Source organism: Saccharomyces kudriavzevii (assembly GCF_947243775.1).
Source record: "Saccharomyces kudriavzevii IFO 1802 strain IFO1802 genome assembly, chromosome: 11".
Classification (NCBI taxonomy): domain Eukaryota; kingdom Fungi; phylum Ascomycota; class Saccharomycetes; order Saccharomycetales; family Saccharomycetaceae; genus Saccharomyces; species Saccharomyces kudriavzevii.
This window is the reverse complement of record NC_079282.1, coordinates 326,142-352,847: the sequence shown is the minus strand read 5'-3', so window position 1 is coordinate 352,847 and position 26,706 is coordinate 326,142. Positions and strand designations below refer to the sequence as shown.

At 39.9% G+C, this 26,706-nt stretch overlaps 16 protein-coding genes across 16 annotated transcripts; 9 read left to right on the top strand and 7 right to left on the bottom strand.

The window, feature by feature from the left end:
- Nucleotides 1-9: 9 nt before the first annotated feature.
- Nucleotides 10-780, top strand: NFU1 (Nfu1p; the record flags this gene model as incomplete). Its single annotated transcript, XM_056229398.1, has 1 exon — nucleotides 10-780. The coding sequence occupies one exon, from the start codon at nucleotides 10-12 to the stop codon at nucleotides 778-780; it is 771 nt and encodes a 256-aa protein (XP_056083420.1).
- Nucleotides 781-1,014: 234 nt separating this feature from the next.
- VPS24 (ESCRT-III subunit protein VPS24) lies at nucleotides 1,015-1,689 on the bottom strand (the record flags this gene model as incomplete). Its single annotated transcript, XM_056229397.1, has 1 exon — nucleotides 1,015-1,689. One exon carries the CDS (start codon nucleotides 1,687-1,689, stop codon nucleotides 1,015-1,017), a length of 675 nt encoding a protein of 224 aa, XP_056083419.1.
- A 608-nt stretch (nucleotides 1,690-2,297) lies between these two features.
- SPC42 (Spc42p) lies at nucleotides 2,298-3,392 on the bottom strand (the record flags this gene model as incomplete). Its single annotated transcript, XM_056229396.1, has 1 exon — nucleotides 2,298-3,392. One exon carries the CDS (start codon nucleotides 3,390-3,392, stop codon nucleotides 2,298-2,300), a length of 1,095 nt encoding a protein of 364 aa, XP_056083418.1.
- A 599-nt stretch (nucleotides 3,393-3,991) lies between these two features.
- Nucleotides 3,992-5,083, bottom strand: PHD1 (Phd1p; the record flags this gene model as incomplete). Its single annotated transcript, XM_056229395.1, has 1 exon — nucleotides 3,992-5,083. The coding sequence occupies one exon, from the start codon at nucleotides 5,081-5,083 to the stop codon at nucleotides 3,992-3,994; it is 1,092 nt and encodes a 363-aa protein (XP_056083417.1).
- Nucleotides 5,084-5,196: 113 nt separating this feature from the next.
- On the bottom strand, nucleotides 5,197-5,532 carry MMO1 (Mmo1p; the record flags this gene model as incomplete). The annotated part of the gene is made up of 1 exon (XM_056229394.1): nucleotides 5,197-5,532. The coding sequence occupies one exon, from the start codon at nucleotides 5,530-5,532 to the stop codon at nucleotides 5,197-5,199; it is 336 nt and encodes a 111-aa protein (XP_056083416.1).
- Nucleotides 5,533-6,748: 1,216 nt separating this feature from the next.
- Nucleotides 6,749-8,335, bottom strand: PRI2 (DNA primase subunit PRI2; the record flags this gene model as incomplete). Its single annotated transcript, XM_056229392.1, has 1 exon — nucleotides 6,749-8,335. The coding sequence occupies one exon, from the start codon at nucleotides 8,333-8,335 to the stop codon at nucleotides 6,749-6,751; it is 1,587 nt and encodes a 528-aa protein (XP_056083415.1).
- Nucleotides 8,336-9,200: 865 nt separating this feature from the next.
- DCW1 (putative mannan endo-1,6-alpha-mannosidase) lies at nucleotides 9,201-10,550 on the top strand (the record flags this gene model as incomplete). The annotated part of the gene is made up of 1 exon (XM_056229391.1): nucleotides 9,201-10,550. One exon carries the CDS (start codon nucleotides 9,201-9,203, stop codon nucleotides 10,548-10,550), a length of 1,350 nt encoding a protein of 449 aa, XP_056083414.1.
- A 262-nt stretch (nucleotides 10,551-10,812) lies between these two features.
- Nucleotides 10,813-12,363, bottom strand: ANR2 (Anr2p; the record flags this gene model as incomplete). The annotated part of the gene is made up of 1 exon (XM_056229390.1): nucleotides 10,813-12,363. One exon carries the CDS (start codon nucleotides 12,361-12,363, stop codon nucleotides 10,813-10,815), a length of 1,551 nt encoding a protein of 516 aa, XP_056083413.1.
- Nucleotides 12,364-12,679: 316 nt separating this feature from the next.
- Nucleotides 12,680-14,590, top strand: ELM1 (serine/threonine protein kinase ELM1; the record flags this gene model as incomplete). The annotated part of the gene is made up of 1 exon (XM_056229389.1): nucleotides 12,680-14,590. The coding sequence occupies one exon, from the start codon at nucleotides 12,680-12,682 to the stop codon at nucleotides 14,588-14,590; it is 1,911 nt and encodes a 636-aa protein (XP_056083412.1).
- Nucleotides 14,591-15,040: 450 nt separating this feature from the next.
- On the top strand, nucleotides 15,041-15,730 carry CSE4 (centromeric DNA-binding histone H3-like protein CSE4; the record flags this gene model as incomplete). Its single annotated transcript, XM_056229388.1, has 1 exon — nucleotides 15,041-15,730. One exon carries the CDS (start codon nucleotides 15,041-15,043, stop codon nucleotides 15,728-15,730), a length of 690 nt encoding a protein of 229 aa, XP_056083411.1.
- A 570-nt stretch (nucleotides 15,731-16,300) lies between these two features.
- LPX2 (Lpx2p) lies at nucleotides 16,301-19,063 on the top strand (the record flags this gene model as incomplete). The annotated part of the gene is made up of 1 exon (XM_056229387.1): nucleotides 16,301-19,063. The coding sequence occupies one exon, from the start codon at nucleotides 16,301-16,303 to the stop codon at nucleotides 19,061-19,063; it is 2,763 nt and encodes a 920-aa protein (XP_056083410.1).
- Nucleotides 19,064-19,523: 460 nt separating this feature from the next.
- Nucleotides 19,524-20,576, bottom strand: SFK1 (Sfk1p; the record flags this gene model as incomplete). Its single annotated transcript, XM_056229386.1, has 1 exon — nucleotides 19,524-20,576. One exon carries the CDS (start codon nucleotides 20,574-20,576, stop codon nucleotides 19,524-19,526), a length of 1,053 nt encoding a protein of 350 aa, XP_056083409.1.
- Nucleotides 20,577-21,318: 742 nt separating this feature from the next.
- On the top strand, nucleotides 21,319-22,182 carry ASK1 (Ask1p; the record flags this gene model as incomplete). Its single annotated transcript, XM_056229385.1, has 1 exon — nucleotides 21,319-22,182. The coding sequence occupies one exon, from the start codon at nucleotides 21,319-21,321 to the stop codon at nucleotides 22,180-22,182; it is 864 nt and encodes a 287-aa protein (XP_056083408.1).
- Nucleotides 22,183-22,405: 223 nt separating this feature from the next.
- Nucleotides 22,406-22,666, top strand: MDM35 (Mdm35p; the record flags this gene model as incomplete). Its single annotated transcript, XM_056229384.1, has 1 exon — nucleotides 22,406-22,666. One exon carries the CDS (start codon nucleotides 22,406-22,408, stop codon nucleotides 22,664-22,666), a length of 261 nt encoding a protein of 86 aa, XP_056083407.1.
- A 442-nt stretch (nucleotides 22,667-23,108) lies between these two features.
- DEF1 (DNA damage-responsive RNA polymerase-degradation factor DEF1) lies at nucleotides 23,109-25,286 on the top strand (the record flags this gene model as incomplete). The annotated part of the gene is made up of 1 exon (XM_056229383.1): nucleotides 23,109-25,286. One exon carries the CDS (start codon nucleotides 23,109-23,111, stop codon nucleotides 25,284-25,286), a length of 2,178 nt encoding a protein of 725 aa, XP_056083406.1.
- A 376-nt stretch (nucleotides 25,287-25,662) lies between these two features.
- OAR1 (3-oxoacyl-[acyl-carrier-protein] reductase (NADPH)) lies at nucleotides 25,663-26,493 on the top strand (the record flags this gene model as incomplete). The annotated part of the gene is made up of 1 exon (XM_056229380.1): nucleotides 25,663-26,493. One exon carries the CDS (start codon nucleotides 25,663-25,665, stop codon nucleotides 26,491-26,493), a length of 831 nt encoding a protein of 276 aa, XP_056083405.1.
- Nucleotides 26,494-26,706: the final 213 nt, after the last annotated feature.

The window sequence follows — 26,706 nt, the reverse complement described above, 5'->3', positions numbered from 1 at the left end:
TCCCTAGCAATGTTCAAGTCAATCGCTAAGTTTGCGAGACCAAATTCTTTTTTATTAAATTCTCAAAGATTAATTCATATTAAAACTTTAACAACTCCGAATGAAAATGCCCTAAAATTTCTCTCTACGGATGGTGAGATGTTGCAGACTCGTGGCTGCAAGAGTATCGTTATTAAGAATACTGATGAAAACCTTATTAATCATTCCCAATTGGCTCAGCAAATCTTTGTACAATGTCCCGGAGTGGAATCTTTGATGATAGGTGACGATTTTCTCACCATTAATAAAGATAGAATGGTCCACTGGAACAGTATTGAGCCTGAAATCGTTGATTTATTGACCAAGCAGCTTGCTTCCGGTGATGATATTATATCCAAAGAATTTCATGCTGTTCAGGAGGAAGAAGGAGAGGGGGGCTACAAGATAAATATGCCCAAATTTGAACTTACAGAAGAAGATGAAGAGGTCAGTGAGTTAATTGAAGAGCTAATAGACACAAGAATAAGGCCAGCTATTTTGGAGGACGGTGGTGACATCGACTATCGTGGCTGGGACCCCAAGACGGGTACGGTGTATTTGAGGTTACAAGGTGCATGTACCTCGTGCTCATCCAGTGAAGTGACTTTGAAGTACGGTATTGAGTCCATGTTGAAGCATTACGTCGATGAGGTCAGAGAAGTCATCCAAATTATGGATCCTGAACAGGAGATAGCGTTAAAGGAATTCGATAAGCTTGAAAAGAAGCTGGAATCGAGTAAAACTGTAAACACTGATGCCTGAACTGTTTACCAGGTTTTGATCTTCGAATTGAAGCACGGAAAGACAAAAAGAGAAGACTAAGAGAACCGAGCACTCGCCGTTTTCATTCTCAATGGCTTGCACCATCGTTGTTAGTACCACCATGCAAAGAAAAATATGGTACATCCGCGCATGGGGCACAGGCGCCTTTTTGTACTGTCTCATTCGTATCATTCCTTATTTAATCATCTATTTATTTTTGTACAGTCAAACACTTTAGTTTTGTAAAGCTCTGAGCCTTTCACGCATTTCATTTACCATCTTATCTGCTTCTTCATCAACCTTCTCATCTGGAATTTCCTGATCTTCCTCATTGGTTGGTAATTCTATGGTAGGGACATGATCAACATTCTTGAATTTTTCGTTCGTGTATTGTTCAACTATTTTATTAACTTCCTCGTCCACAGCGTCATCCATTTCTTCGCCTACATCACCAACACTCTCCATTGTATCATCAACCATTTCGCTTATAATACCAGACTTCATCAATTCCTTTTCTAATTCTATCATGGTATTTCTCAATTGAGGTAGTCTCACTAAGGAATTTACTTCCCTCATCAAGCCCGCACTATCAGCCATCTGATTCGATAAGGAGTTCATTCTGACCGCTTCGTCTATCTTCATTCGAACGGAATCTAACTGTGCTCTGGAAGTGTACATTCTATCATACTGTTTATTGATTTGGTATAGTTCTTTAGCATATAATCGAACTGTCTTAATATCATTCTTCTTTGCCGATTTCTTGATAAGTTGTTGGGTTTTATTCTGCAGCACCGCCAGCTCTCGCAGTGATTTATCTATACTTCGACCATTCTTCCTCAGTACAGACTTGATTCTCTTCTGTTGCTCTTTAGGATCAGGACCCCAGATTGCCTTTTTAATATAGTCCATTGAAGCTAAATTATTACTTGAACAGAAAATCGTCCCGGAATGACGTTAAATCAATGAAGATATTTACTAATAAGACCAGCTATTATTTCGGAATTATTCACCTTGAAGAATTGCTTCTTTGGCTTGAGTTTATTGTTACCGCTTAGTGTTATATACCTTCATTATCAAACATGCTACCCTATCAGGACCGTAAACCATATATGCAGTATCGTCTAAAACGATATATTGACATATATGTGGAAAACTATAGATTCTTGGTTCTTGGTGCGTTCAATTCACCATTTTTAGTTAAATCAGTGATCTTCAGAATAAAACTCCACCACTCTAATTCTTTTTGCACTTATATGGATTACCTGAAGTTTCCGTCAGGAAGTAGGCAAAAGAAAAATACTAAAAGAAAAGTAATAATTACAAAATTCTCTGATCATATATCATATAAAGAGAAAATACTTAATATAAAAGACATTCGAGTTTCTTACTTCCAATGCAAAAACAACAATGAAGAAGTAGAGTAAAGACCTTGTATTTTTTTTTGCGCTTGCTTTTTATCCCTACAATTACGCAAGATGCCTAAGTATGTGCTTCAGCGCATTCACTTCCCAAAATTATTATCGGTTATTAGGTGTTGGAGTGGCGAACGTTTCTGACGTGTTATTTTCTGGCTTGGTTTTATTCTTCTCGAACAAATCATTTGAAGAGCACTCTAAGCAAGCATCAGAGGATGGTGAGTAATCGCGATGGGACTGGGAAGAATGACGATGCGTAGTATGATTATGCTTCGAAAGACTGTCAAGTTTTAAGTTATCATTGCCATCCATCATGCTTTGCAGTTCTTGAAGCTGATTATTTAGAGACAATTTCCTCAAATCATGCTTTTTTCTAACGAGTATCTTCCTTTTTAGCTCTTCTATCTCTTCTTCGACACGTTTCAATTCCGCACTCTCATACATCATAATATCATCATCAGACGGATTTACATTGTGTATTGGATTGTATTTTTTCGGTTCTTGAAAATTTAAACGATTATTTATCGGCGATATTGTGTTTAAAGGAGAAGGCAAAGGTGATGCTTTATCATTATTACTGTCTTCTGTCCTCATGACATAATTTGTAAGAACTGAAAGAGTTTTTTCAATTGCTTTTAGCCTGCTGTCTTGTTCTGAACCATTAGACCCTTTGTTGTTCGGGCGAGGATTAATTCTTGCGCCTGGTGCTCTGTTTTTTGGTACGTTTATTTGATCGTAGTCCTGCGAGACAAAGTTTTCATCGACCGCGGGCTCTTTGACATTAGAGTAGCTCCTATCCTTGATGACAGCATTGGCATCAGAAAGTTTCTTTTCCAGATCGTTCAACTTTATCTGAAGATTGAGATTTTGATCTTCAAGCTTTTTGGTGATGTCGACGTACTTCTCCAGTTTTGAGCGCAGTGTTTCGGCTATCTTCTTGAGTTCGAATATTTCGTTTTGTTTTTCTCTCAATTTGAAATTCAGCTCCTTGTTTTGCTGGACAGCTTTGTTGATGAATTCTGTATTCCGTTTGTACTCCTCCGGCACCAGTTTATCGGCATTCATGCGCGACCCTACGTCATTGTAGTCTCTATTCATTGGATTTGGATTGGAATATTGGTACGGAATATTGTAGTAGTCGTCGTGAAGTCTTGAAGATTTGGATGAATATCGCTTAGGAGTGGGAGATCCGTTCATACTGTCTAAGAGAGCCTATTATAGAGCCTTTTCGTTTTTTCTTCTTTCTTTTTTTTTGCGTAGCCAAGCAAAACCCCTATTCCTTTTCTTCTGATTGTGTTCAAAATTGTTTTTTGTGTAACCAAAAGCTAACGCTGCGTTTTTGTATAAGGACATCTTTATTTACAGGTAATTTTTTGGCATGCCTTTTTCCTTTTATTTTGTGCTAAGTTTACAAACCACGACGCGTAATGATATCAAAAAATAAATGATGGCCTGTTTCAAAAAGGTATCATATTATTTTTTTCGCGCGAAAAAGTGACGTTTTCTCCATAGTAGCAACGTCGAGGCATAGGCCTGGTAGACAACATGTTAGTAGTACGGGAAACTGCGGTCAGCATGGGTATTGCAATAAGGGTCCATAGGTTTTTCAGGATAATTGAAAGCCTGCAGTTAATAAAAAATTTAATTTTATGATTTATAATGTTACAAATTTTTTTATGTCCGTTATTTATGTTTTATAGTTAGGAGGGTTTGGCAGTAAATAATTGCACAAACTTTAGCATCCTTTTTTGATTCTTGTTTGCAGCTCAAAGAGTTAACGGATTTTTGCTATCTTTTTAGGATAGTTCATTCTTTGCTCTGCTAGTTTGAGCCTCAGTATCAAAATCGTTAATTTTCAATTGGGTCAGCTCACTCCCAATGTGATTAGATACTCCATTCAACAAGTCTTCACTACCCTTCAGTTTTATTTCGGTAGCAAACTCGTCCTTGCCTTCAGATAACTCTTGCTTGATAGAGCAAGGATTGGATTCAGGAGTTAGAATTTTGTCAGTGGCTTTGCTGGCATCAACCATTGATTCGATATCTTTAACGAAAAGAGGATACATATGATCTAAAATTTGTTCACGTTGAGCCAGGATGTATGCTCTTTCGAAAGGGATCCAGACACCTTTGAGGTGCATGGAGCCAATCTTGACGACTTCTCTAACTTTCTCAGATCTTAATATCCCATCTCTTCTTCCCCTTGTCATTTTTGTGACGTTCAACAACTTGGTACCGTTAATCATGTTGTTATCCGCCCTGCGTACAACGGATATACCGTTTGCCTCGACTTGATAGCAGATAGTACTTTCATCTTCCCACATTGTTGTTATCACACGTGGTTTGAGAACGGAGGTGGAACTAAATCCAGGCATTTTTGTCATTGCAGTCGCAGTCGCCTTCGCCATTGGTGTAAGGGCATTTTGACGTGTGTTATGAACATCATTAGAACCTTGCATGATTGGGGGTAATTCTGTATGTGCATGCAAGGAATTCAAATATGATCCATCAAATTGAACTTCTGGAGACATCACGGCCATCATGGGAAAGGGGGATGGCTGGAAATTGTTGCCAGGAATAGTTGCATAAGGAAGCATAGCTTGTTGGTATGGAGACGGTGGTTGCTGTGGGTAGGCGGGGAAAGGAACAGCATAATAGCGACAGTAATACCCAGATTTAGCCGGAGTTGGTGACGTGGCTAATTGAGCAACGTTTGCATATGCGTTTGGAGTTTTGCGCTGGATGAATGGGAGATTGATCGTGTTTTGATGGGACAACTCGTTGAACGAAGGAAGAGTATTGTCGTAATTTCTAGTGGGTGTTATCGCAGCGTTGGATTGAGTGTTCACCAGGGGATAATGTAACCTCATTTCAGGAACATGGTACATATTTTTCAGCTTGATGAATGATGAATTCCTGCAAAGAAAAGGAAGCAATGGTCTTATTAAAATAAAATATCAAGAAGAAGAAATTGAAGAAGAAGAAAACCACAAAGTTTTAGCTAGGAACTGAGGGGAGGTATGTAGGATGGGAGCGACTGCTTGATTGAAATGACTGACTGTTCGAGCTGTAAAGAGTTCCTATCAAAAATAAAAAAGGAAAAATAGAGAGGGGGGTTATGAGAGAGTATGGCCGTTTTAGTCTGCAAACGAAAGAAGAAAAAAAAGGAAAGGAATATGTGCAGGAAAAACATTCTGCATGCAAGATAGATACATCCATATATGTATATATATATACAATTCCCGTTCTCCTTTCCTAGATCCTCACGCTCGAAGACATCATAATTACGTAACCATTTTTGAGCTTGATTTTGCCTACGCTGCCGGGCCACAGACATTGCCACGAGATGAAACAGGAACGGTTAAGAAAACCTCGTGTGCGCAAGAATTATGTTTCCACACTCTTACATAATGGCCTGCCAAGAATAACGTCTGTTTGCATGAAAAACTAAACATTCGAAAAAAAAACAAAGGAAGAAAATTAGCCTCGCAGCAAAAAGCCCGTAGACCGCAGCGTTCGGTTGCATTCTTCCCTTGACCTAATCTGAAGTTATCCTTGATTCCACGATATTCTAAGTTATCCTCGTGAGGGGTGGGCGTATGACTGGAATTAGTCTTTACAACTGACACGTTGTGCAGCGGTTTGTGGGCAGGTGCAAGCACTGTCCCTAAAATTTATCATCGCATCGTGCAAATCCGCCCACACCGTTTTTAACTTCCGAGTGGGCTGATTTTCCATGTAGCGTTATTGTGGCTGCTTTTTTTCTTTCCTTCGAAGGAGCCAAACGTGTTTATCCTACAGGAATGGGTGCGGTTTGAGGTCCGCGGAAAGGAAAATGGGCGATATTCTTCAATAATATCGCACAAACTCTAATCTATGAGCGGTGTAAAATAACCTTCTATACTTTTTAGTCACAGAATACCTGCATAAGGAAATATTAGATCTTCCCGGTTTTTTACTTCCGCTGTTGCCAAAAACCGGATCCTCCAGGTTGCATCACAGCATTACCAAATCGGCGGGATACTGCCCCTCCTGTGCGTTTGCAGGTTTGCTACGTATTCAGAAAACGCAGCATTTGTATTTTTTGGTACCGGAGGCTATACCGGAAAAGGTAGCTCTCCTACTGCAGCAGGTTCTTCCCCAGTAAATGCCCGTGGATGGACCCGTGCAACAAAATCGTAGGTCTGAACGAAAAAAGTGGCCCCGCCTGCAATGGAAGAAGGTGGCAGGTTTGGTCGAAGAAACAGGTCCAAAGCACAAGCGGTACGCTTTTCCCTCTTGCCTGTGTCAGAGCAACAGCGCAATGACTTGCAGCCACGGAAGTATAAAGTTTCTCTGGCCAGCTATTATAGTATGAGGAAAAATCGGAAAATATACATATCTTGGCTGTCTTTGAGATAATGTACGCACGCAGTAATATATTGTGCAGCGGTTATCGTTTCTTACTTTTTTTATTCATTCTGGGTTTTTACTTATAGTAGACTAAATTACGTATCGCTTCGGTTCTATTTGCTTGTTTTTCCTTTTTCTTCCTTCTTCTCTCTTTTCATGCACTAATGATTGCCATTATCAGAGAGTTTTTCCTTTTCTAGCTTCAGCTTTTTCTTTTGCAGTTGCCGTGACCTTTCAAAGTAGAGGTTAGGATGGGCAATATGCGTTTGTTCTCCAACCTCCAAATCCGCTGAGGCAGAATTGTGTGTCATTTCGAACACTTTGGTGCATGCAATTGTGTATTCACCCTTTTGGCACGAATCGAGGACGCTGATGATTTGCGTTTGGGTCAACTTCATGGAACGCAATTCCGCAGATAGTCTCTCGTGACCCCAGTCACGGAAGGGGCATCCGTGATAATCACCACGCCCGGGTCTGGGCTTTGATAAAATAGTGTGACAGTCCCATGGTTTATAGTTGATCCTGTTACCTTCAAGACCGTAGTTGTGCCTGAAACTGTAGCGGTATTCTTTATTGAACTTCTCCATTGTCATGTTCCCGTTTCTCGTAAATGCCTCAGACCAAAATTTCAAAGCTTCATCAGCGCTCAACCCGATACCTTTTAAAAACAGACTCAGTTGTTGTCTACCGTAATACCTTAAGTGGTGGTTCTTCTTAAGGCCCTCCATCAAGTTTTTGATGCTTAGTGGGTAATTTGAGCTAATTTCCTCAGACCAGACACTTTGCGCATTTATTTCGTCGTCTACGTTCCCAGTGAATTGGTTTGCCTTTTGCTGGTTGAAATCCGCAATTGTGTACCCTGATGAGAGATGGTTTAGAATCGGTAGTAACCTATCATCTTCATTAAGTCTTGGTAAATAAAGGTAGGTCCTTAATAATTCCTCGTTCAATTTGCTGGCAAACTCATTAGAAAGCAAATTCAGTTGTTGAAATTGCGGTAAATAGGCGTACCCGCTCTTCAAAAAAACTTGACGGTTTCCCACTAGTTCTATCACATTTTCGAAAGGTAACTTGATGAATTTTTCTTGTTGGAAATACTGTTTTCTTTGGTGTTCCTCGTTAAGGTTCAATTGAAACTGTAGAGAAGCTGAAATTGTTTGATACAATTGGTGTGAGAGTTCCGCTTTTTCTTCACTGGAGATGAACTGCAATAGGGGTAGAGCTAACGACTGGACGAATTTTGTCTGGTCAGAGGAAGTTAACATATTGAATCTGATCTTAAACAGGAAAGTTTCAGCTCTAATAAACTTCTCCCGTAGTTCCTTGGAACGGCAAAAGCATAATCTCAAAATGAAATGAGAGTAAAAGTCCTTTTTTTTATCTTCCAAACTCTCTGTATTGAAAGGCAGTGTTTTCTGGAGTTGCGGCTTGATTATAGTCTCGATTTCCTTAATGGATTTGTTTCTGGAGAGACAGGATTCGATTTCTAGCAGAATCTTGAGACGATCGATGGCCCACATCTCAAACTGTTCTAAAGTTATTTCTCCCTGCGGTGGCAAATCATAAAACGATAATTTGGACTCGTACAATTTGGCATACAGTTTTTTTTCTTCTTCAGATGATGTGGAACCTAAGATAACCTGATTGGCTGCATTTGCGTTCCCTTTATCCAATTCACTCTTGACCATATCATCGTATGGGCTAAAGTTTTTCCTTGAAGCAATCCTTCTTTTTGATTGTCTGAACATTTCTCCTCTAAATTACTTCTCGCGCACTGTCACTGAATACTTCACTTGGATCCTTAACCAATATGTCAAGTTTTATAAACTGAATAGTTGCTAGCAATGAAAATTTCATTCAAAAATAAAACGATAATAATATCGAGTTTACGCGACTTCCCCGCGACGCGTCATTTCAAGCGTGGTTGATTAGAAATAGCAGAGAACAAGTAAGTAACCAGGAGAGGCAAATTGACCTTAAAACAAGATTAAAAGTTAGACTACCAATTTCGGAGTGACATGTCGACGCTCCAGCACCAGGCCTTAGAAGTTAGAGCGATTCCATGCAATTTTTCCGCACCCTCATAAAAGCAAGCCCTTCCCACTTCGAGAACAGGCGGCTTTCCGTCTAGTTCACTGCGATCCGGAGAACATTCAATCATTTCCTCTCAATCATTACCTCTCAATAGCGTAGCATATACGCATTGAATTATGTATATCATATATAACATATTCTATTCATAGCGGGCCTGTCGCGTCACCCGGTTTCGCGCCTCAAACGGGCGCGAATTAACTTCGTACATGCAGAAAGAAAAATTGTCAGATGGGGGAAAGCCCTGATTTCATGATCAGCGCAGCGATTACTTGAATGATGCATTTATCTCTCATTGCTCACTGCTGACTCTACATTCATATTCTTTCGTTTATTAAGCTAGTCTGCAACACTGAAAGACTTCGGTAAAGAGACGCTCGAATAATAGAAAGACGAAAGAGTGACTACACCACGGAAATCTTTCGAAAAACATACTATAGTGAGCACAATAAACACACACTCCTTCCTCTTTTCTGATTTTCCTTTTCATTTGGGTTTGCCTGAAAAACGAGAACATCTAAAATGCTACTAAACAAAGTTATAGGGTTACTAAGCGTACTCTTCTTCACGAAATTTTCAAATGCCGTCGAATTGGATTTAGACAACTACGAATCTCTAGAAAATGCTACATCACTGATCGCTTATGGTTTGATGGATTATTACACAGGCAATCAGTATGGTAAGACAATCGGTATGTTTTCGGATCCATATTATTGGTGGGAAGCTGGTGGTGCATGGGGCTGCATGCTGGATTATTGGTTTTTCATGGATAACGATACTTATAATGATGAAATTATAGCTGCTATGGTACACCAATCCGGTGATGACAATGACTATATTCCACTGAATCAATCTACCACCGAGGGTAATGATGATCAAGCCTTTTGGGGTATTGCTGCCATGACTGCCGCGGAGAGAAATTTCACTAACCCTCCTGCAGACGAACCACAATGGTTATACCTGGCGCAAGCTGTTTTCAATACGATGGCGTTGCGTTGGGATGCGGATTCCTGTGGTGGTGGTCTAAGATGGCAAATTTTTGTCTGGAACTCTGGTTATGACTATAAAAACACCGTTTCAAATGGTGCCTTGTTCCACATAGCTGCAAGACTGGCAAGATATACAGGTAACCAAACGTACGTCGATTGGGCTGAAAAAGTTTATGAGTGGATGGTTGGCGTAAATTTGATTTCTAATGGTACCTATAAGTATGTTTACGATGGTGTTAGTATCGGCGATAATTGTACTAAAGTCACTTCATATCAATGGACATATAACCAAGGCTTGTTATTAGCTGGTTCTGCTTATCTTTACAACTTTACGGGATCCGACCTGTGGCACACAAGAACGAAGGAATTTTTGAACTCTTCTCAAGTGTTTTTTCAGGACGGTATCGTGTATGAAGCGGCCTGTCAAGGTCCAAATTCTTGTAATACAGATCAACGTTCTTTCAAAGCCTACTTTGCTCGATTCTTAGGTGTTACTGCACAATTGGTGCCAGAAACCAGAAACCAAATTATGACCTGGTTGAATACGTCTGCAATTGCAGCTGCTAAATCATGTTCTGGTGGTACTGATGGTCATACATGTGGGCTAAATTGGTTCAATGGCACATGGGATGGTATGTATGGTTTAGGTGAACAAATGGCGGCCTTAGAGGTTATGGTAAACACAAGGGCTTTAGATAAACCCGCTCCATATACTGCCGATGAGGGTGGTTCGTCTGCTGGTGATGGGGCAGCCGGTACACAAGCACAGCCTACGAACTTGGCTCCTTTGAACATTACGAAAGGCTCCAAGGCAGGCGCAGGTATCATTACTGCTGTTATTGGTATTTCAATTGTCGCATGTGCTCTCTGGCTGGTATTTTGATATAAAGGTGACGAATACTTAAATTCTCTGGAATTGAATTATTAGAAATATTAGTTCATATATGCACTTCAAATTAAGTCCCAAAATTCGTGGAAAAATTAAAGCGGGAACTCCCGAACGATGATAAATGAATGTATTCTACTAACAAACCCTATAAAAACTAGACTATACACATACATAAGATATACTTACAGAGACATATACAATGTTTTTTGTCTTCATCTTGTCCTTGCAGCTTCATTTTAGCTCATTCTTGGGACGGTTAGCAAAGATTCCCAACACATTCTGGAAGATGACTGATATCAATGCTTTTTTGAAACCATTTATCGACGATATCCTTAATAAATTGGTGATCCTGTATACTAAAGCAATCTAAATTTAACTCGGTTAAGAATGAAGCTGCAATAATAATCGGTTGTGCTGAATCTTCATCTTCGTTCTTTTGAATAAGGTCTTTCAGCATGTTGTACAAATTTGACGTTCTAAGGTGGAAATAGCAAATTAGATTTTCAGTTATCTGCGTTTCCGAATCCTCAGCTTTTGGACGAGAAACGTGCTTCGGAATCCTGAGATTCTTTACCAGGTGATAGGGCGCCACTATATAGCCTGCAGTGGTTAGAAGATAAAACCCGTCGATTAAAAACTGCAACCACGATATAGGCTCTGTCACCTTTTGAAGCTTGCTTTTCACACTTATTGAAATATCATCTCTTAATTCACCAAGTATTGCTTTTTCATACGTCTCCAAGTCAAGAGGAGTGGCTTTGCTTTGTTCGCAAGATGCAGTAAGGATTTCGACGTCTTTCTCCGGAAATTCTCTCATAATTGAACTTGAGGGAAGTTTGACTACTACGTCATATATTTCAGGTTTATACAGCAATATTTCCTCACTGGTTGTGGCGACATAACCACTCCCATTTTTGAAGGATTCCAGGAATGGTATATCTGATGTTGACACCGTGAAAATAGGCGTGATGTACTCGTCGCTCACATGATTCCCTACCAAGTCTTTTGAAAGCATCGATATTATAAAAACGCAGTAGACTAAGGAATTGCATAATTCAAAGGATTCTCCTTGAGGAACTAATATTAATATCCTCCTCTGAAGAAGACTCGCTTTCCAAAGTGGAAAAATCAAAGGCCCTAACTTCCTTACCCAATAAGGGAAATATTCAACCAAATGTCGCCCTTCCTCAATCGAATCGTCGGCTCTTTCTACTGTACATCCCGCTATGTGCTGTTTGCTATTCTTCTCAAAAAAATTCTGAAAAATATCAAATTTATCAAGATCGTTCTGCCTTGTCCATTGACTTAGTAGTTTCTTTAGATAACCTGCATATCTGTTGGCGCCGTATGCAAGGTACGTTTCTTTATAGAATCGCTTATTACTATCTGATGAGGCACCTTGGACATCAATAATTATACCAAGAGAAAACATTTGAACTTTACTTCTATCAACCTGATTATCATTTTCAATAATATCAAAAGAATTTTGTTTAAAATAAGCAATGCCGTAATCATAAACAGCGTCCTTGGCATTATCCCCGGCGCCAGATCCTCTAGGAACTACAAAATTGACAATATCATCAGTTTGTTCGTGAATACCAGCCGGCAACGATTTGAATTCAATATTGGTCAAGTCGAATGTCGCATCATTGATGCTCTTAGACCAGATTACAATATTTCCCCTCTTCATGTCAAATTTACTCAGGAATATACAAGCAATTCCTGGCCTTTCACGATTTGAGTCCAAAAGTCTAGATATATTGAATGCATTTGGGCTTGTAGTAGGTCTTTCATCTCTAAAGTTCATTGTTATGCTACCACTCTCTCTTTATTGTCCTGAAGATTGACCCCAGTTCTATGAAACCAATGATTTTATCAAGTATTTAAATACTATAATCAAATGATACCATTCGGCAGTGGTTATATAAGTCGATATAATACTTTATTATCACTTTACACGTACTTGTCCAATGACATGACATCAACAAATAAACATAGTAGTACTTTCTAGCTAATTGATCAACCTGGGTTTAAAAAGTCTTAGCATAGCTATATAAACGTGATAATATTACTCCACATAGGTTTTTTTTAGGGCAAGTTACCGATTATTAGTTTGTATTGAGATGTCACCTCAACAGGTCATACCGACGCTAATTCCAGAATGGGCACCGCTATCCCAACAGTCATACAAGAGAGAAGATGATTTAGAGAGCCTTTCGACCCCCACAAGTCAGACATCTTCCCTTGATTCTTCATTTTCTCAATTGAAACCAACTTATAGTTCAATTGTCGGCGACAATATTGACATAATCGTAGATAAAATTAGACCATTTGTGAGAAAAATAACTGCTAGTGAACAAGGTAAAAAGACTATAAATCAGTACACATTAGGAGCTTCAGCGGGAAGTGGACAATTTGGTTACGTACGAAAAGCATACAGTTCTACTTTGGATGAAGTGGTCGCTGTTAAAATCATACCGAAGAAGCCTTGGAATGCTCAGCAATATTCAGTGAATCAAGTGATGAGACAAATACAACTTTGGAAAAGCAGGGGAAGAATAACCGCAAATATTAGTGGAAATGAGGCGATGAGACTCATGAACATCGACAAGTGTAGGTGGGAGATTTATGCGGCTTCGAAGCTTCGGGATAATGCTCATATAATACAATTGATAGAATGCCTGGATTCTCCCTTCAGTGAATCGATCTGGATCGTCAGCAAGTGGTGTAACCTTGGCCAACTTCAGTGGAGGCGCGATAATGATGAAGATATTTTGCCGCAATGGAAAAGGGTCGTGACCTCTAACTGTAGTATCTCTAAATTTACCGGAAAAATTTTGGAGGATATAACAAAAGGGTTGCAGTATCTATATTCCGAAGGCTGTATCCATCGGGATATCAAACCGTCTAACATTCTACTAGATGAAAATGAAAAAGTTGCGAAGCTTTCTGACTTTGGAAGCTGTGTTTTCATTCCTCAATCATTACCTTTTAACGATTCTAATCTTGAAGACTGTTTTAAGAGGGAATTGAACAAGATTGTTGGCACTCCCGCATTTATTGCACCTGAGTTGTGCCATTTGGGCAATTCCAAGAGAGATTTTGTGACTGATGGATTCAAGTTAGATATTTGGTCATTGGGGGTAACGTTGTACTGTTTATTATACAACGAGCTCCCTTTTTCCGGAGACAATGAGTTTGAAACTTACCACAAGATAATGGAAGTGTCGTTAGATTACAAATTAACCGGTGATAATCTAAACGATTTAGTCATCAAAAGGCTTTTAAGAAAAGATGTTAGTTTACGCATAGATATTAATGATTTAGCGAAAACCCTACTGTACGGTGAATACTCCGAAAATTGCGATCGGCCTTTACTTTTCAACGCAAAGCCAATGACAAATGAAGGGCCCGTAAAAAGATTTTTTGATAGATTACTAACTAGGAAAGGCAAGAAAAAAGCCTCAGGAAAGTTGAAAGATAAGACGTTCGAAGCTACGAATAGCAAAGTAACACCCTCGACCCATATTGACACCTATCAAGATAGAGAAGCTTTTTCCACTACAGTTCTTAGATCTTCGCCTGACTCAAGTGACTATTGCTCATCGTTAGAGGAGGAACCGGTTCATGTTACAAACTTTTTGGACACTTTTTGCGGGTCAAATGAAAGCTTGAATAGTTCGAAAGTGGACAATGACAGACGAAATACGGAGACGAAGTCGGGGAAAAGCGACTCATCTACTTCGCCATTGAAGATTCCAACCCCCATCAAGGACATGATAAGGCTGAAGAGCTCTCCCAAAGAGACTGGAAAAAATCATTATACTGGTCGCTCGCCGGACAGCGTGACTTCCCCTTTGAAAGGGAGCACTAAGGAAAATTGCACGGTCGGTAACAGGCGGTCTAAGAAATTGGCACACTCAGGTAATATTCTAAATTTCAAAGCATACATAAATCCTGTTGATAGCGACACTCGAGAAACAGTGGAAGATGTAAGGACATACCTAAACTTTGCAGATAGTGGACAGGTGTAGAATATGGAATGGTTGGTGAACAATGCTTGAGAGTGTGTGTTACCAGGCACAGCTAATGATGAAAAACGTTTTCAAGGCGGGTTTATATTAGGTATGTGGGAAAGAAATAGTAACATATAGAAACCGCAAATTATAGGCATTTGCATTTGTAGAATTAATAAAGATAATATTCATAAAGGACAGACGTTTAACGGCTGAAATCAACGTTAACAGGATATCGATTCCGAGTTTAGTCACCCTCCTACAGAAAACTTCGAAGAAGGTTTTTTTTTAATGCAAGGGCATTCATTCCATCGCGTCGTGAGTGTAAATAGAAAAACAAAGGAAAAATAAAGATACCAATGATTTTCAGAAAACAGTTTTCCAAAGTAATGTTGTAAACAGCGGTGAACTATTGTTGTATAGTAACCAAAAGGAGCTAATTGAAAAAGAAAGTTCAGTAACATTAGGATGTCAAGCAAACAGCAATGGGCTAATTCGGCCATTCAAAGTGATTCGAGTGGAAGGTCACTCAGCAATGTGAACAGGCTAGTAGAAGATCAACAGTCTATTAATGACCGTGCACTATCTTTGTTACAAAGAACAAGAGCAAGAAAAAATCTTTTTCCAAAAAGAGAAGAAAGAAGACGATATGAAGGTCCACAAGATGACATGATTTTTGAAGAAAACCATGAAGGCCAAGCGGAAAACTTGGAAACAGAGACAGAAAACGAGGATGAACGTGAAATGGAAACAGAGGTTCCAGACGCTACCCGAACACATTCATACGCTCTAGATAGATATGTTAGGCAGAAAAGGAGACAAAAACAAATGAAGCAGGGTTTGAAACGCGTAGAAAAGAAATACAGTCCCAGTGAATTAGCTCTGTACGAAATCAGAAAATATCAACGTTCTACAGATTTGCTTATCTCTAAAATTCCATTTGCAAGACTGGTAAAAGAAGTTACAGACGAGTTTACAACTAAAGACCAAGATTTGCGCTGGCAATCGATGGCGATCATGGCGCTACAGGAGGCAAGTGAAGCATACTTGGTGGGGCTATTGGAGCATACCAACCTACTTGCGCTGCATGCGAAGAGAATAACCATAATGAAGAAGGATATGCAACTAGCAAGGAGAATTAGAGGACAGTTCATTTAAGGGTGTCTATACATAAGTTGTTCAAGGTAAGTTGTTCAAGAGTTTATGGTATACAAAGACAACAGTTTGTTAAAATTCAAAGGAATACTTGCACTGCCGGGGGAATTTGGCAAAATAAGGAAATGGCTCCCTTTTTCATTATCTGCACTAAAAAAATCTATTCTCACGCGTCTGAGACATATTTTAATGATTTAAATAGGGTTCCTATAAAGTTAAAAATATTATTCTTTCAGTTCGACACGTACTCTTTATTAGTGATTGACATTTTTTTTTCCTTTATTTTCGCTAGAAGGCTGTGTGTGACATTATACTCGTCCCCTATGTTGCGCGATGAGGTTCCAGATCGAAGGTTAAGGATAAAAGATGTTTCTTTTTCGTGCCCAATTAAGGGATACATTTTCAAGGTATATATGATGAAAAAACATGGGGTCAATGCTCGTATTTAATGTGAGAAATACCTCATAGGAAGCTCTATCATCTTCTTGCGATCTCCAAGATTGACTCAACCATTCAAAAAAGTACGTCCCGATCTTTTGGAGTGTAAACGACGACATAGTGCAAATTACTGTGATGTCCTTAATATCTTCGTCTCAAACCGCTAATATGGGGTCTACCCAGACCTCCTCTGGGCTAACTACTGAAAGCAAGACGATCAAAGTGTCCACTTTGACAAAGTCATTGCATTCTTCTCAAATGCATCGCTCAGCTCCGGAAGCATCTCGCTCGATTTCTGATGATGTCCAAAAGCTCAAAAGCATATATTCCACTTATCAGCGCCGTGGACAGCCTTTGAGCAAAGAGGCCATATTCCATGCGAAACAAAAGTATGGCATTTTGAACACCCCAGCCAATTATAAAACACTCGGATTAGGGGATTTTGGCAGTGAATCAGCAGACTTGGCAGCCCGTTTAGCCAATAAGAAAACAGAAAGCTTAACTAATGACTCTGCTGGGTCCACAATCGAACAAAAAGCTCAGAAAGAGGCTTACAAAATAACCTTTTCGAAGATTCCTTTAACACCACCTGAAGAGGTTCCCATGAAGGTTAATTTGGGTTTGAAGGGTAAGCGGGACCTCTTAACAAGGACAGCCGCACAAAAGGCATTGGCTTCTAGTTTTTCATCAGATGATTCCACAATTGCTGTATCTAACAGTTCCGGCGTAAATAAAAGCAAGTCTCGTGGCTTTACTGTTGGCAGTGAATTCGACGTGGGCGCTGTCAATCCGCACCACCCTGCAGGTTTCAAATCCTTAGATTTGTCCAAGGTATTGGATGGAGCTGAAAGAAGAGCAATTGGTAGAGTTAATAGTAGATTGTATCCGCAAAAGTTAAACTTTCAAAACGGACTACAAACTGGCAAAGAGAGCGGCTTATCTGAGGCTAATAAAGAAGTTTTCAAGAAGGGAACATTGGAAAAGGTTGAGCGTTCCGCCGAACAATTTTTAGAGTCTCAACCCAGTATTGACAGGCAAAGGCTAAACGATCGTCAATATATGTATGCAAAGAGCGCGGCTGATGCAGTAAAAGACCTTGATCCAAAAGCATTGGAAGACCCGAACTTTGCTGCAAAAGAGCTGCAAAAGAAGATGTACTTAAAGCAGGTATCATCTCCGGTTGTACTGCACGAAGCTCAGAAGCTTGCAAACAAGAAATTGCAGGATATTGACTCAAGTAATACTTATATGCTTCTATTTGGCAACCAAGCTTACAATAAGCTTGCTGTTAAGATTGCTTTAGAGCACTACTCCACTAATCAAAGGCAAAAGAAGAAAATTTACTTAGGTGGCGGTTTGTGGACAACCCCAGAAGAAGTAGATACTGTGGCCAGGAACTTGATATCGCCATTGGTAAACGAGATTGACGAACGGGCTAGGAGACAGCGCGATGTTGATAAGGATATTGAAAGGAGGAGAAGAGTTCTAGATCAGGAGTATGAGGACTGGAATTACATGGAACGTGCGAAAGACCAAAATGACAGGCAGGTGTTGTTAGCTGTGGCATCGAAACAAGAACAGGAAAAGGTAACTAACACAGCTGAGAGGGGGCAAAACTACGATTTGTTTGTACTGAACGAGAATAGCAGAGTACAGCAGAAGGAGAGAGAACTTCAGACTGCCAAGCAAAATCGCGAAAATTTGAGGATTGAGTTGCAGGAAATACTGTCCAAGAATCTGTCTGCAGAAAAAGACGATCTGACAGGTTGGAACGAATCCTGCGAAAGAGATCTTAAGAATACGAGCATCGAACAAGCTCAGGTCTTTAAATCAAATGCGAATGATTTGAGAGTCTCGGAAAAAGAATATGACGATCTTGTTGGCGAGCGCAATGAAATACAGAGAGAAATAAAGAAGCTGGACGCTTCTATTGCGGAGCACAGAATCGTAATTCGTCGGTTTGAGGAAAAATTCAGTACTGGAGGAGATTTAACAGCTAAACAATATCAGAATGTTCGTGATCGAGACTACCTCTTGGATGCTACTTTGAATGACCCCGTTGTTTTTTCTGCAGAAAAGGCAAAAGAAGAAGCTGAATTGGCCACAGAAGAGGTTACATTCAGCCAATTGCAAATTAATCAAATGGCTGCTAACAGGAAAATTAGACTACATGAGTACGAAAGGCAACTAAGAAAGGGGAAGGAAGCAGCTGTAATATCCGGGAATAATACCACAGGTAAAGGAAAGCTAACTAATGATCCTAATGTTTGTCAAGGTGATGAGATGTACCCATCTGCTACTAATGAAATATCAGGTCATATAGGTGAAAAGGCGTCCCCAAAAGCCACTATTAAAAGCCGTTTCCTCTCTACATATAATACAGGTAAAGATGTAGACAGTTCTGCTAGTGCCAGGTCGGTCACTGGTGTTAGTGGTGTTTTGGACGAAAAGTCTGAAATTCCAAATAAGGAAACAGTTCTACCTGGAAATGGGGCGAGGCCAGACAATGCACGCAAAGCACCAGATGAGATCTATGAAAACCCCATATTAGCCAAGAACGATAAGCCCTTAAGGCCTGCTGCAGATGCAGGAGGATCCATAACAATCGAGCAATTCTTATTCAATAAGAAAGCTCAAAAAAAAGATCTATCTGGGACGAAATCTGCAACTATAAAGAGCGACTCTGTGTTAAACCAGATGGGATCAGAAAATGAAGATGAACTCGCGCATCGTGCCGACAGAGGCCGTCGATCTTTCAGTGGTTTCTCTCAAGGTTCAACCGAAAATGATTATAGTAATGAAGTGACAGACGATCAAGATGAATCAGACATTAAAGTTCGTGACTCCAACGATTCTAATACGTCTCGTAAAGAAAGTTTTTTCAAAGAGATTATTTAATACGTTACCAATCCTCCGCAGCTAGCACAGCTACTTGCTTGAATGTACCTTTACGCTGTTTTGTTATGTTTCCGTAGTTATCTTCATTTCTTTTAACTTCTATTTTAATGCTTACTTTTTTCCTACTATATTATAATATAATAAATACAAAAATGAAATACTTTAATCAAACCTTGTATGCGCACGGAGCAGTACCCATATGCTTCAGAATGACCAATTTTTAGGGGCCGGTGAGGGCGAAAGACGTTTAAAGAAAAAAAGGCGATGATCGTAAGATATTCTTGAGAAGAAAGAAAGTGCTATACTCTACTCAGAATGAAAAGCATAGTATTAAAGGATATTAGTTATGTCAGTAACAAAACAGAAAGAAAAAATACGAGTGAAAATGATGGTAATTTATCGAAATATGCTTGTAAAATGAGAAAGATATATGTATGTAGCTTGCGTGCGAGAAGGTAGATCATACAACCACTTGGAAAGATTCATTAGATGTGGAATTGTTTGAAGATGCTATTTCAGTAGTAATCACGTCGCCGTTATCGTCCGAAGGTAAAACTTCTTCACTACGGTAAAAGCCCAGCGCCTTGTCATACTTGTAATAACCGGAAAATGATTCCACGTGGTTGAAATAGCGAGAGTGCCTGTATCTTCCACCCATGTAAAAATCAACAGAAAGAATTATAAATATGATACCAAGCCAAAATGCCAACAACCATTCAAAACAAGCACTCTTAGAACTGTCATTGATGGCACCGAAACAAACAGCCCAAACAACAGCTAGGGTTAACCATATGACTTTTAGAGTGGCACTGATGGTAAATTTGTTCCAGATGTGGCCTTCCCATTTGTACCAAGGCAAGTCGTCTATCGTATTATAACTTTGATTGAAGCTTTTTTCAGAGGATTGAGGGTTGAAATGAGGGCTGGCCAGCGGATGAACAGAAGCATAATGCCTTCCCATGAGGAAATACTCCGCAATCAAGCAGCAAACGGACAGAAACATGAAGACGACGAAGACGGAGACCATAGCAATGTGAACGCGATGGTATAGAGCGGTTGAGAAGATGGAGCAGAATAAAAGAGCTAGCTGACCAATGCCGCCGAGAACGAAAGCGGCAAAGATCAGGTTCCGTTCATGTTTTGTGTAGTATGGAGGCATCAAGTATTTGCCACTATGCAATTTTTCAGCATAAGACGTGGAATCAGAGATAGAGGAGTCGTTATTCTTCAATTGAAAAGGTAAGTAACCGGATCTCTGAAAAAACTCGAGGGCAATGGTGACTACGTAGCCCAGGCCCTGCCAACCGGCGCATGATATGAATAAAGGTCTTAAGTTAGTTGCTCCTATATCTGAGATGTATATGGGAAATTGTTCTGTGTGCATGAACCAATATAAGGGATGGCCTTGGCTAGCCCAGCAAATAAGCATGGCAATCAGCATACCGTACCATGGGATGAATGCAATCCAGGGTACTATGAACAGCCAGTTACCTGGACGTTTAAACTGAAGCATGATGTCTTCTTGCTTGTATGTTCTTCTATGTTTTTTTTACTATGTAACAGAACCTTTTACTATGAACGTTTAAAGTATCTAAAAGGAAAAAAATCCCGCAAAAATTGAGTCTTACTATTTAGGCTTTTAGTTGTTTAGCTGCTAAGTCGGTAGATTTCAACTTCAGGGAATAATTATATTTATAAATTGAATGCCCCTAAGAAGGAGTGAAAAATCCGGTTTTATTCTCCTTCGCTTTCATGACAAATCTCCCAAACTGAAAAAGGTTGCTATTTTTCCAGTTTTTTTTTTTTCATCCATTTACTTTACTGCCGCGGATCTAACATTTGAAGGAAGTCTTAGTGACGTAGAGGGACAGGCGATCATCAGTTGGCAGCCGTGGAAGCTGGCCGGAGTTGGATGTGACAATCTTGCTGATACCATTAGTCTATGTTGATCATTACGAAGCCGTGCTCTCTCTTCACAACTGGACTATTACAATACCTGTGCGATACATCCGCTGCGTCATAAGGGAACGGGGCCCTTACTTGATTAGTAATTAGTCCGGTTAGATGCGCTAAGGCCGCGCGGGTAACCGAAAAGCGGGTTTTTTTTCGCTTTTCTCCGTTTTATCTTGGCTTTGTTTTGGTGGGCTTGGACGATCAACAGAATCAGAATTAGAAACAGACAACGAAGGCGTGAAAAGAAAAGAAGGTACGCAGATATGTGGTAAGGGCAACACAAGAGAGCGTCAATACAGGAAATGGAGTCTGTTAGCAAAGAGGAAACACTAGAGAAACTGGATCAAGAGATCACTGTAAATTTGCAGAAGATAGACTCTAATTTGAGTTTCTGTTTCCACAAGATTACCCAGGATATCATCTCGCACGTGGCGAAATACTCAGAAGTATGTGAGCGGATCATGGACAGCACTGAATGGCTGGGAACAATGTTCCAAGAGACTGGACTGGTGAATTTGCAGGCCAATACGGCCGTGCCGAAGAAGATTAACTCACCGGAGGGGAAGATTGACGATCATGCAGACATATTCCCCACATCCGCAGGGAACTCCAGTGGAGAGTTTCAAGACCACAGCGGCCCTAAAGAGCTGGGTTCAGTCGTGGACGTTAACCGAAATACACATTCTATGTTCACCAATGACAACACAGATGATTTCCACACAGCGAATATAACATCCACAGGACAGATATTGAAGCTTCCAGATTCTAGTGACGAAGACACTGCACTGTCCTCAAGTGGCCAGAGAGACTTTACCGAGGAGGATCACGAGGATGCCGGTAATGATCAGGACGAAAGCACTATCCAGAGACAAAGTCGAAAAAGAAAGATTTCACTACTTTTACAGCAGCAGTACGGGTCTAGTTCGAGCATTGTGCCGTCCCCCATTGTGCCCAACAAAATGCGGAAGCAATTACCCAGGAATCACTATAACAACATCGGTGACGACGGCGATGAGAACAGTAATAATATAGAAAGTTCTCCTCTAAAGCAGGAGCACCTCCTGAAGGAACGAGTGGATGACGGTAATGAAGGGCCTGATGAAGAAGAGAACACAAAGGAGGTCCCCAAGCCAGGAACCATCATCCACTTCTCTACCAATAGATAGGATAAGTAGGCATATCATTGCATTTGTGCTTTCTTAAAGGATATATGTAATGTAGGGTAACAATTACATCATTATTTTTCCTCATATAGGGAGAGGTGGGTACTCAGTTTTCAGGTGTGCTTTCGAAGATGAATAATGAGCACACCAGATATCCGGCAGTAGGTCATAAAAGATATCGCTCTTGTTTCTGCTGTAGTTATAATAACAACAATATCAATTTTATATGGGGAATATAATGTCAGCTAGTTTTGCACCGGAATGTACGGACTTGAAAACGAAATACGATAGTTGCTTCAATGAATGGTACAGCGAAAAGTTTCTGAAGGGAAAATCCGTTGAAAACGAATGCTCTAAACAATGGTATGCTTATACTACATGTGTCAACGCAGCACTCGTCAAACAAGGTATCAAGCCAGCTTTAGATGAAGCCAGGGAGGAAGCGCCATTTGAAAATGGCGGAAAGCTCAAAGAAGTTGACAAATGAAAGCAACTGTGGCGCTGGAAGTGCTTATTTAACATGTAAATAGCAAATATAAGCAAGATCAACTTATATTAACATATAGACGCCTACTTATTATTAGAACTGCTGCAATTTCTTACCCATTTAGGATATTCGTCATCCGTGATAACGTTAATGGTGATCAATCGCCAAGTAAATAACGGAAATGGTGGCAAAAAAAGTGGCAGGAAAAGGAAAAATTTTCGTTCTCTCCCCCCATATAAACGTTTCATTCCTTGTCAGATCCTTTTAACATAATTACAGCAAACCCATATAACATTTATTTGCTACTTTTTTTCGATCTTTTGGACCTAAAAGAAGGAACTCTTACCAATTACCCCAAAAAAATCACCATCACAAAGTACTTACATATTTATTTTTTGTTTGGTCGTTTTCTCAATATAATCTACATCATCATATATACATAATGTCTACACAATTTAGGAAGTCAAATCATAATAGTCATAGCAGTAAAAAACTAAATCCTGCGCTAAAGTCCAAAATAGACACACTTACAGAATTGTTCCCTGACTGGACGAGTGATGATTTAATTGATATAGTTCAAGAATATGATGATTTGGAAACCATAATTGACAAAATTACATCAGGAGCAGTGACAAAATGGGATGAAGTAAAGAAACCTGCTAAGAAGGAAAAACACGAGAAGAAAGAACAGCAACACCCATATGTCCCTCAACAACATTTGCCAAACCCTGAAGATGATATCACGTATAAGAGTCCTATTAATAGCAATTCTTTTACTTCTACCAAGCATAACAGCAGTAACAACTATACTCAAGCTAAAAATAAAAAGAAGGTACAAACACCACGAGCCCATCCAACTGGCAAGCATGTCAATATCGACAAGGGAAAACACGTTCCATCTAAGCCTGTTTCAAATACTACATCGTGGGCAGCAGCCGTTTCTGTAGATAGTATCAAATATGACGTTCCTCAAAATTCAAGTACTAACGATAATGAGGTAGAATTTGAAGAAGAAGAACAGGACCAAGAAAACGAACAAGAAAATGGGCAATCAGAAGAACAGCAGCAACAAGAGGAAGAAAATAACAAAGAAGAATACAAACACATAGAACAACCTTCATTACTTTCAAAGAAAACGTCTAAGACATTTGCCTCTCAACCAAAAAAAATGACATGGGCTGCTATTGCTACACCCAAACCGAGAACTGTTAAGAAGACTGAATCTCCTCTTGAGAACGTCGATGAATTGAAGAAAGAAATAGTTGAAATTAAGGAAGGTGAGCAAAAAGAGGAATATGGCGAAGAACAAGCCAATGAACAAGAAGTCGCTGAAAGGCAAGAAAAGGAAGTCGCTGAACCGTCTGAAGAAAGTGACGAAAAAGCTTCTGAATTCGAAGAAGAAAAAGTAGAAGTAGAAGATCAAGAAGAAGAAGAGGAACCAGAAGAACAAGAACAGCAACAGGAACAGCAACAGGAACAGCAACAAGAACAACAACAGGAACAGGAACAGCAACAAGAACAAGAGCAAGAAAACATTGCCGTACCAGAAGAGAATGTTGCCGTTGTTGAAGAAAGAGTTGAGATTGGTGCTATTATCTCAGAGCCTTCTGAAGGACAAACTAATGCTCTTCCTCAGCCACAACAACAACAGCAACCTATTCAATCTCAAGCTCAAGAAGAACAACTATCTCAAAACTACTACACCCAACAGCAACAGCAACAATATGCTCAACAACAGCATCAGTTGCAACAGCAATACCTATCCCAACAGCAGCAGTATGCTCAGCAACAACAGCAACCTCAATCACAATCACAACAACAACAACAACAACAACAACAATCACAACAAAGTCCACAAAGTCAAAAACAAGGAAACAATGTGGCTGCTCAACAATACTACATGTACCAGAACCAATTCCCTGGTTATTCCTATCCAGGTATGTTCGATTCGCAAGGATACGCTTATGGTCAACAATACCAACAACTTGCTCAAAACAACGGTCAAACAACCGCTAACGCCAATCAATACAATTTTCAACAAGGTTATGGTCAAGCTGGCGCCGCCACTGCTGCCGCTGCTAACCTGAATAGCGCCGCTGCCGCTGCTTCTCCAGCTGCAGCCCATGCCCAACCTCAACAACAGCAACAGCAACCTCAGCAGCAACAACAACAGCAGCAACCATACGGTGGCTCATTCATGCCATATTATGCACACTTTTACCAACAATCATTCCCATATGGTCAGCCTCAATATGGAGTAGCTGGTCAATATCCATACCAATTGCCAAAAAACAACTACAATTACTACCAAACTCAAAACGGTCAAGAACAACAAAGCCCAAGCCAAGGTGTTACACAACATGCTGAAGATACCCAACAAAAGCAGTCACAGCAATCACAACAGCAGCAACCTCAAGGTCAACCTCAATCAGAAGCTCAAATGCAAACTGGCCAACCTGTTAACCCACAACAGCAAATGCAGTTTCAACAATACTACCAATTTCAACAGCAGCAACAGCAAGCTGCTGCCGCTGCCGCTGCTGCTGCTGCACAACAAGGCGTACCATATGGTTACAACGGTTATGATTACAATTCTAAGAATTCAAGAGGTTTCTATTAATTAGACAGAAGTTCAATCTTTAATAAAAACTTGAAGTGAAGAATAAAATACAATGAAATATTACTGTACGTCTTTTTAGTACTATTACGTTTCACTCTTTCCAGTGTTTGGGCAAGGATCCCACCCTTTTGATGATGTCATATATCATTTAAATTTTGCATATATATATACGTACGTAAATAATAAAAGGTATATATATGTTTGTGTTATCTATCTAGTTGACTTGATCTTTTTATTTTGCGGAGTATGAGTTTTCTATTTTTTTACCTAGTCCATCACTGCGTTAAAATTTCAACTTGTTAATATTAGTTTCATCAGGAGTATAAGTTAGAAAATGAAAGCATAACATAGAGGCCGGTGGAATTAATACTTGGAAATGCATTTCTTGCCCGTCGCGATGGTGACAGGTTCCACTAGGGGCATAGGAAAGGCAATATCTCAAAAATTATCTCAAGAAGGTCTCAGTTGCATAATGCTGGGATCCACTAAAGAAACCATAAAGCGCATTGACATAAGAAAAGACCAATTGGCATCATCACATCAGCGATACTGCGCAATGGCAATTGACTTTAGGAAATGGCCTCACTGGACTGGTTGTGAGCTATATGATGGAATCGAATATTTCCAAGATAGGCCGCCTTTAGAACAGAGATACTCCTCGCTGTTTGAGCCCTGCGACAAGTGGTCAAGTAATGGTTATTTTTACTACGTTAACTTACTGGTCAATTGTGCGGGCTTAACTCAAGAATCACTGAGTGTAAGAACGACTTCTTCCCAAATTCAAGAAATAATGAATGTTAACTTTATGAGCCCCGTGACAATGACGAACCTGTGTGTCAAGAACATGATGAAGTCCCAAAGGAAATTTCCCGAACTTTTCGTCAAATCCACTCGACCCACGATTATAAATTTATCCTCCATCTTGCAATCCGGGGAAGTAAAGGTTCCAGGTACGTCTGTTTACTCCGCTTCCAAAGCCGCACTATCCCGATATACAGAGGTGTTGGCCAGGGAAATGGAGCCCAGAAAGATTCGCTGTCTTACGATATCTCCAGGCTTGGTAAAGGGTACGGATATGATACGGAATCTGTCAGTGACATCGCAAGAAGAGCTCACGAGTGCCATTGACACAAAATACGTGACTACACCTGCGGAAGTAGCACAGCAAGTATGGTCTCTATACAATGAATCTAAGCTGTACGAGTAACAAGAAAGCAGCCATGCATAATTGCTTTACTGTTGCGCACTGTGTATACAGGCGATGAGTTCAAGCAATGAGTTTTCAACCTCCCGTTTCTTTTTCTAGTCTATTTTCTATCGCTATGAAGAAAATTTTGAAAAAATTTTCAGAGGCAAACTCATCGATTTTCCGCACGCATTGCTCGTAGTGGATATTTCCCATTTTTTTTCTACTGGTTTT